This window comes from Micromys minutus, assembly GCF_963924665.1.
Source record: "Micromys minutus genome assembly, chromosome: 4".
Lineage (NCBI taxonomy): Eukaryota > Metazoa > Chordata > Mammalia > Rodentia > Muridae > Micromys > Micromys minutus.
In genome coordinates, this window is record NC_137973.1 from 87,990,835 (window position 1) to 88,003,616 (window position 12,782).

Sequence of the window (12,782 nt, forward strand, 5' to 3'; positions counted from 1 at the left end):
TTCTTTGATGTGTAAGTTCCAAAAATGCTCTTAAAATTTAAATATGTCATTACACTGGAATGTCACTCAGGGAAAATGTGAATTTTGTATGGTACGTTAGCCTGTATGCTTACTTGGTTTTCCACTTTTACTCTGACATTATCCTGGAAAAGTATTTTACCAATATAAGTTTGGAATTAGTCCAAAGTAAATAAGGCAATAATTTGAGAAAGACTTAAGACACAAGATCAACCTTATTCTTTCCCATCTGTGGGTATCATTATATATATTATAATATATATCGTTTAATATATATTAAATGAAACAAATTCAATTGACAGCCAAACATGAGAAGAAATCAGCATTGCGATTCACGTAGATACTAACTTGTCAGATTTCACCTTTTCTCTTTTCTCGGATGTCGTGTAACCAGAAGACTGTTGAGCACTTTACAGAGTCCCAGAGCTGGAGAGGCAGGCCTAGGGGGCGCGGAGCCAGGTGATCCCGGCCGACACCGCCCTCTGCCTGCCCACTCGCGGCACCGCCCCTCCAGCTCCAAGGCGCGGGAGGAGCCTTGCGCGGCGTCGGGCGACGCCTGTCCAGTCCCCGCAGCCTAGCGCGGGAGGCGGCGGGCGATGGAGAGCAGAGCCCCGGCCCCCGCCGTCCCACAGCGCGCTCAGCTGCTGCCCTGCAGCTGAGCCTGGAGGCTCCATCCCTGTGCGCCCTACCGCCGCCCCGTCACTATGGCCGGCGCCTGGACACCGGAGCACTCCGCCGAAGCGCACGGCAACCTGTCAAGTACTGCGGACGACTGCGGCTCCGTTTCCGTGGCCTTCCCCATCACCATGATGGTCACTGGCTTCGTGGGCAACGCGCTGGCCATGTTGCTCGTGTCTCGCAGCTACCGGCGCCGCGAGAGCAAACGCAAAAAGTCTTTCCTGCTGTGCATTGGTTGGCTGGCGCTCACCGACTTGGTGGGGCAGCTCCTGACCAGCCCGGTGGTTATCCTCGTGTACTTGTCTCAGCGTCGCTGGGAGCAGCTGGACCCGTCGGGGCGCCTGTGCACCTTCTTCGGACTGGCCATGACAGTGTTTGGGCTGTCCTCGCTCTTGGTGGCCAGCGCCATGGCCGTGGAGCGCGCCCTGGCCATCCGCGCGCCACACTGGTACGCCAGCCACATGAAGACTCGCGCCACGCGCGCCGTACTGCTGGGCGTGTGGCTGTCGGTGCTCGCCTTCGCGCTGCTGCCCGTGCTGGGCGTGGGCCGCTACAGTGTGCAGTGGCCGGGCACGTGGTGCTTCATCAGCACCGGGCCGGCGGGCAACGAGACCGACCATGCGCGCGAGCCGGGCAGCGTGGCCTTTGCCTCTGCCTTCGCCTGCCTGGGCTTGCTGGCTCTGGTGGTGACCTTTGCCTGCAACCTGGCGACCATCAAAGCCCTAGTGTCCCGCTGCCGGGCCAAAGCCGCCGCCTCGCAGTCCAGCGCCCAGTGGGGCAGGATCACCACAGAGACCGCCATCCAGCTCATGGGGATCATGTGTGTGCTGTCCGTCTGCTGGTCGCCGCTACTGGTAAGTAGTTGGTAGAGTGGGGACATTTGTAGCGAGCCGTGAATGGAGGGAGACTTTCTGGAAGTGACTAGCACCCGGAATTCCTGTCGCTCCTGACGCCCCGGGTTGCAGCCTCCGGCCAAGCGCCTCAGCTGCTTGCAGAGCTTGCAAGAACCAGTCGGGTCCGCCAGGGCTTGCCAGGCACTTGTGAAGGTGCGACCAGTTTGGGCACAGAGGTGGGCAGACGCGGCTCAAGCCAGTGCAGACTGACGTTTACCCCTTGAGTTATGAATGGAGACGTGAGGACAACTCTGGCCCAACCTGTGTTTTAGTTTTAATCCGGCTGAGACAGTTCGGTACCTGAGAGCCAGGCAGGTCCACGCTCCTAAGGTTTCAGCTGCGCAGCCACCCATTTCTCCGCTACCAACGCCTGTCGCTCTGTGCCAGTGCTAAAGGTTCTCAGGTAGTTACCGTCTGCGGGGAGGGGCGGGAACGCACAGTTGCCGCAGTCCCTTGGAAGCCGGTAGGTTGTGTGTACACCGAAGTGGAGGACTCTGCAGTAACCCCCCCCCCCCACAATAACACCATCACCCTTTGGCGAGCGATCACTGGGATCCTGTGCCACCCCACCCCCCACCCCACTTCCCCCGCCATGCTTATGGAGGGAGTCGCAGGTCTATGCAATTCCAGAGACAGGAGGTTTCTTGGTTCTCGGTTCCCCATACTATCCTTCACAGAACTACCCAGAGGAAACCATGCTTCCGCATGGCTCCCTATCCCCAACTCTCACATGGTGTTTTTGAGGTTTTTCTTCTGTGGCACTTGTAGCTAGAAACTTCTGTGGATAAGTGTGGTTTGCTAATTCGAGAAGAATGGATGCTTGCTTAGGACTCACACAGCCTGGCTTAATGTGCAGAGCGGCATCTCCACGGTGCAGCACAGTTATTGGCCAATCATAGTAGACATGATTCTCTCCCTCTCCCTCTTCCTCTCCCTTTCTCCACCGTCCTGTCCCCGAATCTGACCAGCCTTAGAGATCCCTGTGGTGACTGGCCTGGGGTTGTACAGATAGAACAGCGCTGCTGGGACCTAACTGCCCACAAGTGACTGAGTGGTCACTGTTCTCTAGTAGCTGGAGCACAGACTGATGTCATCACCATGTTTACCAGAACCAGCACCAATTTTAGACATTTACTGCTGTGGTTGAGGAATGGGGTGTAGGTGGCCAAGCAGAAATGAAGCTCTCAGAATAAACACTTCACTGAACCAGCATGGCCTTAGAGGCAAACAGTGTCCCAACATAGCACAACTCACAGGAGTCCCTCCCTTGGATCCAGAGCATAGAGAGATGCCCGTAAAACACAAGAATGGGATGGCTTGGATGATCCCAACTTGTCACATTTTAGCTAACACGTTATACACTCATTTCTCATAAAACAAAATGAATTCAACATGGGATTGTATCAGAGGAGAAATTCAGTCTCAAAACGGGCATGTTTGTTTATTTCTGCATGTGCGTATGTATGTAAGCTGTACATTCCTGTGTGTGTTTGGGATGGAAAAAAGAGAGCACACACATGGAGATGTGTATACACACTGTTGAGTGCCTTTGCATGTTGTGCCTAGAGGCTGAGATTAAATGTCTTTTTTGATCATGTTTCACCTTATGTATGAGGCAAGTTCTCTCAGTGAAACCTCGAGCTCTTTTATTGCATTAGTTAAGCTGGCTGGCTTGCTCCTGGGTTCTCCTTCTCTGCTTCCCATTCATTCTGATTACAGGGTTACCTTGGCTACCACACTTAACTATCTAGGTGCTAGTGATCCAAACGCTGGGCCTCATATAACAAGTGCTTTACTGACAGAGCCTTCTTCCCAGTCTTGGAATAGGCATATTTTTTAAAAAATGGTTGCAATTTCTTTGATGTACCATCAAAATACACATCAGCACATTGTCAGAAAGATCTGCAGCACAAACTTGATGTCTTCATTAGAAAGACATGAACAGAGCCCCATTTTTGGTAGTTAAGGAGGTTACAAGAACCCCATGACCTATGTTTTTCCCTGTAAATGTCAACATGAGAAATTGTCTTTGCACACTTTCTAACTGTGAGTAAAAAACTTTGCACACTTTCTAACTCCTGCTGTCTTTGGAGGAGTTAGCATAGAATACTGATTTAGAATTCATACTCTGCTTGGCTGTTAATGTATCTTGTTTTGAAGTCTCTCTGATAATAATTGTTACTGTTATTTAAAAAAAAAAAAAGTTGTTCTTTTACACCTGTAAGAAGAGGACAGATACTTGTTCCACCTCACAGACTAAAGCACAGCTGCTGTCTTCCACCACACTGGTTCCCAGGCAGCACTGCAAGATGTGAAGCTGTCAAGGCAATGAAATCTGTGAGAAGTGTCCTGCGGGGCAGCCAGGCATTGTTTAGTCCATGTTAGGTATCAAATTACCGTATAGTTGGCATCAGCCAATTGAGTCAGTAACCCACTGACTTATGATTTTTTTTTTCTTTTACCTTTTATGAGCCATGCTCAGCAGATAGTCAAGTTACTTAGTTCCTTGACTTAATCATCAGATTCCAAGACACAGGAGCCTTTAGGATGCTGCTCAGACAAGGGCAGGAAGACCTTTTGTGTTTGTGTAGCCTGGTGATCCAAAGGATGGATGTAACTGATATTCTGTAGCCACTAAGGAACAGTAAACTCAAAGCTATGGATACTATGAAAGAGGGGGGTCTGATGAGCAAGACTGTTCATCTTCAGCCTGGCACAGCAGCCCTCTTGGTGCTCAAATCCTGAGTGAGCCATATCCCTGCTCATTGTCCACACATCCTCACAAGGGATACTTTGGTGGAGATGTATTTTTAAGTAGTGTTTGCTTTAATAAGATGCACAATGTAGGTAGGCTTGATAGATTATTTTAGGGGACAATATAATTGTACAACATGTTATTGTATTGTCTAGCCCCTGATTATCCCTGCCTGTAACTCCTGCCTTGTTTAGGATGGTGCTCAAAGAGAAAGTAACATACAAATATGCACCACAGGAAGATTTGGCTGTAACTTGTTTTATGAGATGAGAGCATTTAGAATTTGTTACATATGTAGTTTATTTCAATACAATATACTGCCTGGTTCTCTCATTCCTCCCTCTGCTTTTTCTTTTCTTATTGTGAGCACTACTGATAGAACTGAAGGCCATGTGCTAGAATTTGAACTCTAGATAGACAAAAGCAGGCTAAGAGGAGCTGGAGAGACAGCTCAGCAGTCAAGAGCACACTGGCTGCTCTTGCAGAGGACCTGGGTTTGCTTTCCAGTACCTGCATGACAGCTCTGAACGGTAACTCCAGTGCCAAGAGATGCAACATTTTCTTTGGACATGAGCACCAGGCATGCACATCCTACACAGACATACATGCACACAAAACACACATACACATAAGAAAAAAGATATTTTTTAGGAGCAGTAGGACTTCCATACTGTGGGTGAAAAGACCACGATAGGCTAGAAGCCATGCTATTAACTCTCAGGCGAAAGACCCCCTGAAGGAGATTCCACGGCACCGCCCAACCTCATGGCTGACGTCAGCATATCCAGAAGTCCAGCCAGTGAGAACAGTGTGCACAGTGAATCAGAGGGATGCGCGTGACATCTCTCAGACCCAACTTTAGTTTAGTTTAGTCCCCTCACAACAGGATGGCAGGAAGCAGAACCTTCTGTATGAACACTGAGAGGACAGATCGATAGCAGGCTCTGGTGTGTGGATGTATACAGACTGGAAAATGGCGAGGCTAGCTGCCAGTTTATTTCTACGTCCCTTTGCTGTTAGGATAGAGTGAGTGGGAAGACTGGTTAGGGAAGGGAAGAGTCTGTCACCTTGATGGAATACTATGTGCCTTTGCAGGGCTTCATAGCTGCCCCTCAACTAGCTGAGTCCTCGAAGGCTGTCGGCAACACCAGTGAACCAGAAACTCAAGCCTGGGCTTGCATCTCACTAGAGCCCAGGACGTCTACCTCTGACTTTACTTTCAGTTTTGGTTGTGGTTTGCTTGCTGGAGGCAGGGAATTCAAGCCTTAACCACAGCATAAGAAGCCATGTGCCCTCTGATGTGCTGTGCACAGAGATGGCTCTTCTCCGGGGATGGTGCTCTCAGGGTGCTTTCATTTGGGAGAACCACCGTCTGGTGCATCGGCTTTTGAGAATTCGGACAAGGGAGGTTGGTCTCTGTCGTGCACTGACTGGACTGAGTACAGAAGTGCGAATGTATTATATGAATGAAACAGCCGGAGGCCAATGGAACCTAAAGACTAATCAGATAAATCATAACTAAAAGATGCAGACATTTAAATTTGGGGTTTGTGAGAATTCAGATAATTCACTGCTTCTTGAGCACTTGAGGGAGTCAGATGGTTACAGAATAGCAGAACTGTGAGCCACTGTCCTTTCTCATTGAAAGGTTGCAAAGGTTAATCGCACAGGACAAACCCTCAGAAACATGCACAGCAAACATTTATAACAGCTTGTGGCTGCCTTGTAGTGCTGCAGGGTATTGTAGAATCTTCTAGAGCTTAGCTTCTCTCCAATCACCCTTCAGGACAGAAGGAAACCATCCGTACTCTCAGCAGGTGCAGTGTTTCATAGCCACACAGGGTTCCGGTTTATGTTCCCGTTCTGACTCTGAGGCCCATAGCTGGCCTCTGCATCTCCCACCGTTCCTCATCAGGAGGACTTTCTTCTCACCAGCCGTGACTCTTGAGAGACTCCAGACAGGCTCTTAAACTCCTACTTTCTCTCAGAGATTCAGACTTATATAAATAAAGGTGGGAAGGGTTTTTTCCTGAGTTCTCCTCTTAGTGTTTCACAATAACGCAGGTAAATGCAATAATTCATTCCTTCAAGATGTGGCAGATGGATAACCTACAGCTTCTACAGCAAGGGACTTTTTTTTTTAAGCATGAAACAGGGATTTAAAATGCCAGTCCATTTCACAGGTACGTGCATGTGAAAATAACAGGCATGCAGGCTTGAAGCCTCACTGGATGGCAGTATTCACTTTTATCTGACTTATCGAACTTTTTTTTTTTTTTTTTACAAAACTGAAAAGAGGCAAGACATGTTTTATGGCTTGCTTCACTGGCAAAACAAGCCAGAAAATGTGGTGAAGAGTCTAACATTTCCAAAAACAAGAAAAATCAAGAAAAGCGACAAATTACATGCACACGTGTTCCTCTCTTGGATGTGGTAGTTCATCATCCTTTTTCTCTCTACTCTCATCCCTGGACAACTCTCAGGAGACTCCTTCCTATAAAGCTTCCACTTCCCTCTCTTGCAGGACAGGGGTAGTGGGACACTTGTGAGAGCTGGCGGGTGCCTCATCTGTAGCCAGCATTCCCCACTTCAGCAGTCCTTTTCTAAATAGGAGGTGAGCTTGGGCCTCTACTGCTCCTACATCTTCTTATAGGCAAGGCTTCTTTACACACACAGAGCTGACTTTACTGAGAAGTGTGTGCTGTCTTTCTGTTACCTGGATTTGCCGTAGGCCAGGTTCTTCTGCAGACTTCTATGTATGGAGCCTGAAGGGTTAGCTGTACAAGTATTTACAGACAGCAGGGCCAAAATGAGTCTCTACTACTGACTCAAAACCCAGAATGGAATTTGTAGAAGTCTTAAATCAAACCATGTGTGGGGAGCTTGAATGTTACTGTTTCTCGTGCTCATCAGCACATGGTATTTACTATGAAGTGGAGATACATGGTTTCTGTGGTGAACGCAGATGGTCCCAGTCGATAGCCAGCACTCTCACGGCTGGGTCTCAGCACTTACTCAAAGCCCACACACTGTCTCAGCACGTTGGCAGTTATATGAATTACTAAAAATCTAAAACTGGGGGCAGACAGAAACATCACCATTCACCACCCAATTCTGCAAGAAGAAAGAAAAGTGGTTATTTATTTAGGTAAAAGCCATGTCATAAAACATGGGTCATGTCAGAGTTGAAAACCCATTGTATTCAGCAATTATTGATGGGTGAAAAGTATGTTTTTAAAAAAATACACCCTTTCATGCAGTATAGTGGTGATGCATGCATGTAATTCCAGCATGTGGGAGGCAGAAGTGGGTAGATCTCTGAGTTTGAGGCCAGACTGATCTACAGGGCAAGTTTCAGGACAGCTAGGCTACGCAGAAAAACCTTGTCTTGAAAAAACAAAAACAAAAGAAAATAAATAAGTAAATAATCACCTTATGTTGTTTCTGTAATGTTTCTTAAATGTAAATTTTTTATGATTGTCATTTTTTAATGTGCCTTTCTAAACACTGAACAAACTTCACAGTTAAGGATATTGTTGATACTGGATAAGTCATGAAAACTTGAAGCAAATATCTTGGCTCACACCTGAGATCCAAGCACTTGGGAGCAAGCAAGGGGCTGACTGTGAGTTCCAAAGCCAGTCTGAGCTAAGGGAGGGGGATAAATTAGGCTTTGTCAAAAAATAAAAATAAAATAAAATAACAAAAACCCCACCAGAAGAAAAGAAATAAGAGAAAAAAGGGAAAAAAAGTTGTTTGAGGGGAAAGAATTACCTTTTTCAAGTTGAGAGTGAGAGATTCATTAGGCAAGATGATGGCTTGGTGGGAATTCTCAAAATACCAACTGTCTTTGTGTATGGAATTCTGTGCTAGCTCTTGTTGCCTGCTGCTTTACCTGGGCCAGCCTCCTGGCAGATCAAGGATCCCTCTCCCTCTCCCCCTCCTCTTCCCCCCCCCTTCACCTCCCTCACTTCACCCCCTCCCCCACTGCCCTGCTATACCTTCTAGGACATGGAGCAATAAAGGGGACCCATAAAAGCCTTCATCTGTTTCCTCTGTCACTTCTCGGAAGTCCCTTTATCTTGATGCCCCTGCCTCATCGAATCAGTAAGACTTGTTGGTTCTGACTTCCTGTGTCACTGAACAGATAAGTGTGTCCCTGCTGCAGATCAGTGTGGGTTTCAAGGTGAGGGAGAAGTGCTGAAGCCCACATGTGATAGATATGACTGTTGCCCTGTAATATTTACTGAACACTTACGACCATTGGGATCTCTTTCCTCTCAAGGGTTTTGAAAAACACAAGAATAATGTTTGGCATAGCATTGGTGACTGGGAGGGTGGCAGCAGGGAACCAAGTGATGGAATGTCAAGGTGTGGTGCATCCAAGTTGGATGGAAGTGGGAGGAGCCTTGGCAAGTGGCTGCAGAGTTAGGAATAAAAATTCCCATGGCTCCCTGGGTGTGTTGTCTTCTTGTAAACCAAGGGATTCACATAAAATCCCAGAACTCAGGAAGACCATGTAGTAAAAGCAAAACATCTCTTTGATCTCTCTCTGAAGTATTCTTGGTGAAAATCAAGCTTTGTTTGAATACCTTTCCTTAGAGAGTGTTTGGTACTTTACAAGAATAAGATTAACATTCTTAGGATTGAGCATTGTGCCAGATGGTTTGCACATAGGAATTTCCTAACCCCTTACCACCTTCCTAAGTGGTGGACACCAATAGCTGTAGATCACAGATAACAAGTAAATGAAGCTGAGAGAAAAAGGGCAGGACTAGTGGGGCTGCCTAGAGTCAAGCTGGGAGGCCAAGGGCAGGCTTGGGTGGCCCAGGCCATCCTGGGTTGTTCTTTCTACAAGAAAAATCTCCTTGCCCTATACCAGTTGAATCAGAATCTGCCTCTGCCCTTGGATTTGAATACTATTCCTTTTTCTTTTTATATTGTATATCTCATTTTAAAAAATTGACAGCTCAGTTTCTGCAGCATTTAGACAAGTGATCAGCCAATCAATATGCATTCTAGCACCTGACTGTGGATATGAAATTGCTGCTTCAGGGTAAGTGGATCCCTTCCAGGCATTCCAACACATGAGACAGATATAGAAGAACTTGGATACTTTAATTCAGAGAAAAAAAAAAAAAAAAAAACTTTCCAAAAAAGAAAGAGGAGGAGTCTTAATATTTTTAACATTCGAAGCCCAGGAAAACCAACATCAAATAAGCTGATGATTAAGACAGGTCAAAATATTAAGATTTTGTAGTAATTGCCTCTAAGAATCGAGAAGTACGCACATTATGAGGGTTTTTAGAAAGCATCTCAAGTGTACTTCTCAGTGGCCACCAAAGGCCAAAAGCAAGACTGGTTTGCCATGACCCTTCCCTGTTAGGGTAAACTAATGCTTCCCAATCTCAAAGGAAGAGGAGGAGGGTGTGTATAGTTAGAGTTTAAAGTAACATTCTTCACACTTGGCTCAAATAACCTAAAGACAATTTGGTTGCCACTGAATCATAAGTGTTGACCAGATTTAAAAAAAAAAAAAAAAGGAGAGCATCTCAGGCCTCACTGGTGGGAGGGGTTGAGGGATGGGTTAAAACACTCATCACTTTCTAGGAAGTGGAGTCTGGGAGAGTCCACCCATTCCCATTGTACTATGACCCTAGACAACGATCCTCGGGCCTCCCCTGGAGTATAGAGATGACAGTGTGGGTTAGGTGGGATTAGAAGTTATTTTCACTGAAAGAATCCAAGTCAGTTCAGTCTCACATTGAAGAAGACACCGAAGGTAGTTAAAGAAACCCAATTTAAAACCGTTGGGCAAAGGGTTTCCCCATGTCAAGGGGATCTGGACCTGACTTCAGGTAAAGACTACTGTTTGCTGTTATGTTAGGCAACTGGAGCATTTGACAGTAAGGAGGAAAGACCTGACAATGTGAGGTAGAAAGACTAGCAGTCCAAGAAGCTAGGTCCTTCTGCCACTAGATTGCTGTCCATTTGAGAACTACTCAAGGGAATGCACATTCCAGCTAACCTTTAATACACACCTCTTGGTTACTCTCCCAAACTCCTGCCGGGAAGACAACTGATTCTGGTTGCAACAGGAAAACTGCAAGAATGCTTCACAGTGGAGTTTCCCTCTGAGATAGAGGTGACCCAGACAAGGCCATGGCTTCTCATTTTCTGTCCCTGCAGATGTGGTTTCAGGAGAGTATTACTGTTTCTATTTTCGAAGTACCTGGCTTTATTTTCTCAGGATGTTGACACACACAAAGCTTCAGCACCTGACAATCAGAGTGACCCTTGAAGATCCCCCCCCCCCACCCTGCTTCTTAGTGCTTTCCTGACTGAGCTCATGGCTAGAGGAGCGCTGAGGTTTCCAATTTATAGCAATTCACATTGACTGCATGTGAGTTACTGTGTTACAGCCTGGTAGACCCATCCCATGGAATTATAGCCCGCCCAGTGCATCTCTAGAGAAACTTGAGGTTGTAACAAAACTGATACTATTCTCCCCAGTCATGTACCATAAGAAGCTGGGAACTGTTAACAATGTGTATCTACCATGCTACTGTGAATAAAGCCTAGCAGCTGGAGTGCAGGGGGTGAGGCTTCTTGAATTGAGCTTTCAGGAAAAAATGCCTCTGAAAGTCCTATCTAAGCTGGGACCAGGAAGACCAGGAAGACCAAAGTGTAGAGACTCATCTTTATGGTCAACTTGACTGGATTTAGACTCTTCTAGAAGGCTATACCCAGAGGCTTTATCTCAGGTTGGCAGCTCTATGCTGTGGTCTGGAATCCTGAACTGAATACAAAGGAGGAAGTAATTTGGTCTCCAGCACTCACTTCTTAATGCCTTGAATGCTCCTGTCATGATGTCCATGTTCTTAAACCCGGAGTCAACCTGAACCTGTCCTTCACTTGCTTTTGTTGGGTGTAGTTTGTTACAACAGTAACAAGAGTAACCAGCACAGAGATATTAGCCCTTCAACTCCTCTGGCCCAGAAAGATGACTCTGACCAAACCTACCCACAAATGGCTTTCCTGATGCCCTGAGAGGGAGATGGCTGCTTTGGTTACAGCTCATGGGTGCTAAGTCGATGGGTCTTATTTTGCTTTGCTTTGTTGTTATTTTTGTTTTTATTTTTTTATTTTTTGTTTTTGAGACCTGACTCAAGAATACACAGAGACACACAGCCTAGCAAACTTTACTGACAATGCACTACCCTACCCTAAGACACATAAGATCCAAACGGAGTGTATCTGTAACCAAACATTTGTGGAGGCTCTTGATTGCGTTTGTGATTGAAGTAGCTCTTAGGATCATTCACTTTCTTCCACATGGGGAGTGACACATGAGTTCGTATTCCATACATCACAAATAGGGATTGTCTGACTACAAACAACAGAAGCTTATTGAAAACCACTTTAAGTAAAGACGACAAACTAGGGGCCAGGGCAAATGCCTGGCTTCAGTAAGAGCAGGGCTGTCAGTTGCTCAAGTGGTTGGAGACAGCCTTTTCTGTGTATCTCTGACTCTGGTATCCCTGCCAAGTGTCCAAATCCCCAGTTCAGGCTGCTTCTCAGGAGCCAACCTCAGACATCACTGTTCGGCTTTGCTTACAGCTTCAAGTTGCTAGGGTTATATTTACAGTCTGAAACTGGGGCTTTTAAAATTTTTTTTTCACAGCAACACAATATTTCAGTGACTATATCATCTTGAAGTACCATTTAAACTCTCTCTCTCTATCTGTCTCTCATCCTTCCTCTTCTGTTTTGTTCTTTCACAAGAAATAACTAGAGATGACAACCCCCCCAAAAAAACCCCAAAAATCCAAAAAACCCTCACTACCCTGAACTACCTTCAAAGACTTAATGTGAGTTTTCCAAAGCTATGATGAGGGAGTGTAACTTGAGAATCCTCTGGAAGTGAGTGGAGAGTTTATTCAGAGGCTTCAGGGAGACTCCAAATGCTCAAAGCGGATCATAAAAGTGCCATTGGAAGGACGTCACTAAAGGAGAGAAGTTCTTGATTTTTCCACAAAGGAAAACTTGGTGGTCTCTGCCCCCTTTATAAGTTGGGGGCTGTGCTAAGGCCAATGTTCTGGATGGTAGATTAAAACAAATTACTTAGTAATAGTTGTCTCCTCCAAGATTTGCCTGGATACAGAAGTACATTTCTTAACGTTAACTTTTGTTCTACAAAAGACATGAGGGAAATTCTGAAGCCCTTTCCTCTGGCATCCACTTCAAATTAAATCACGCTATTGGTCAATGTCAGAAAACAGGAACATCTTCTGACTTCTCCCTAGACTTGGCTCTAGCAAGCGAACAGCAGAATCTTGGGACAATGTGAGGTCAGGAATGAGAGAAGCTGGAGGCGAGTCTGCTGTTGGCCATGTAGTTTCATTCATTAGAAATGTTCTCTGCACAGTGCTGATGAA

General features: G+C 46.1%; 1 protein-coding gene across 3 annotated transcripts in view; it reads left to right on the forward strand.

Annotated features, from left to right (window-relative positions):
• Positions 1-573: 573 nt before the first annotated feature.
• Positions 574-12,782, forward strand: part of PTGER3 (prostaglandin E receptor 3) — a 73,769-nt gene continuing 61,560 nt past the window's right edge. For all 3 annotated transcript variants that reach the window (XM_080916577.1, XM_080916578.1, XM_080916579.1), the window contains exon 1: positions 574-1,550. In XM_080916577.1, the coding sequence (XP_080772703.1) occupies positions 723-1,550 (828 nt within the window). In that variant the 5' untranslated portion in view covers positions 574-722. The remainder of the gene's footprint in view (positions 1,551-12,782) is intronic.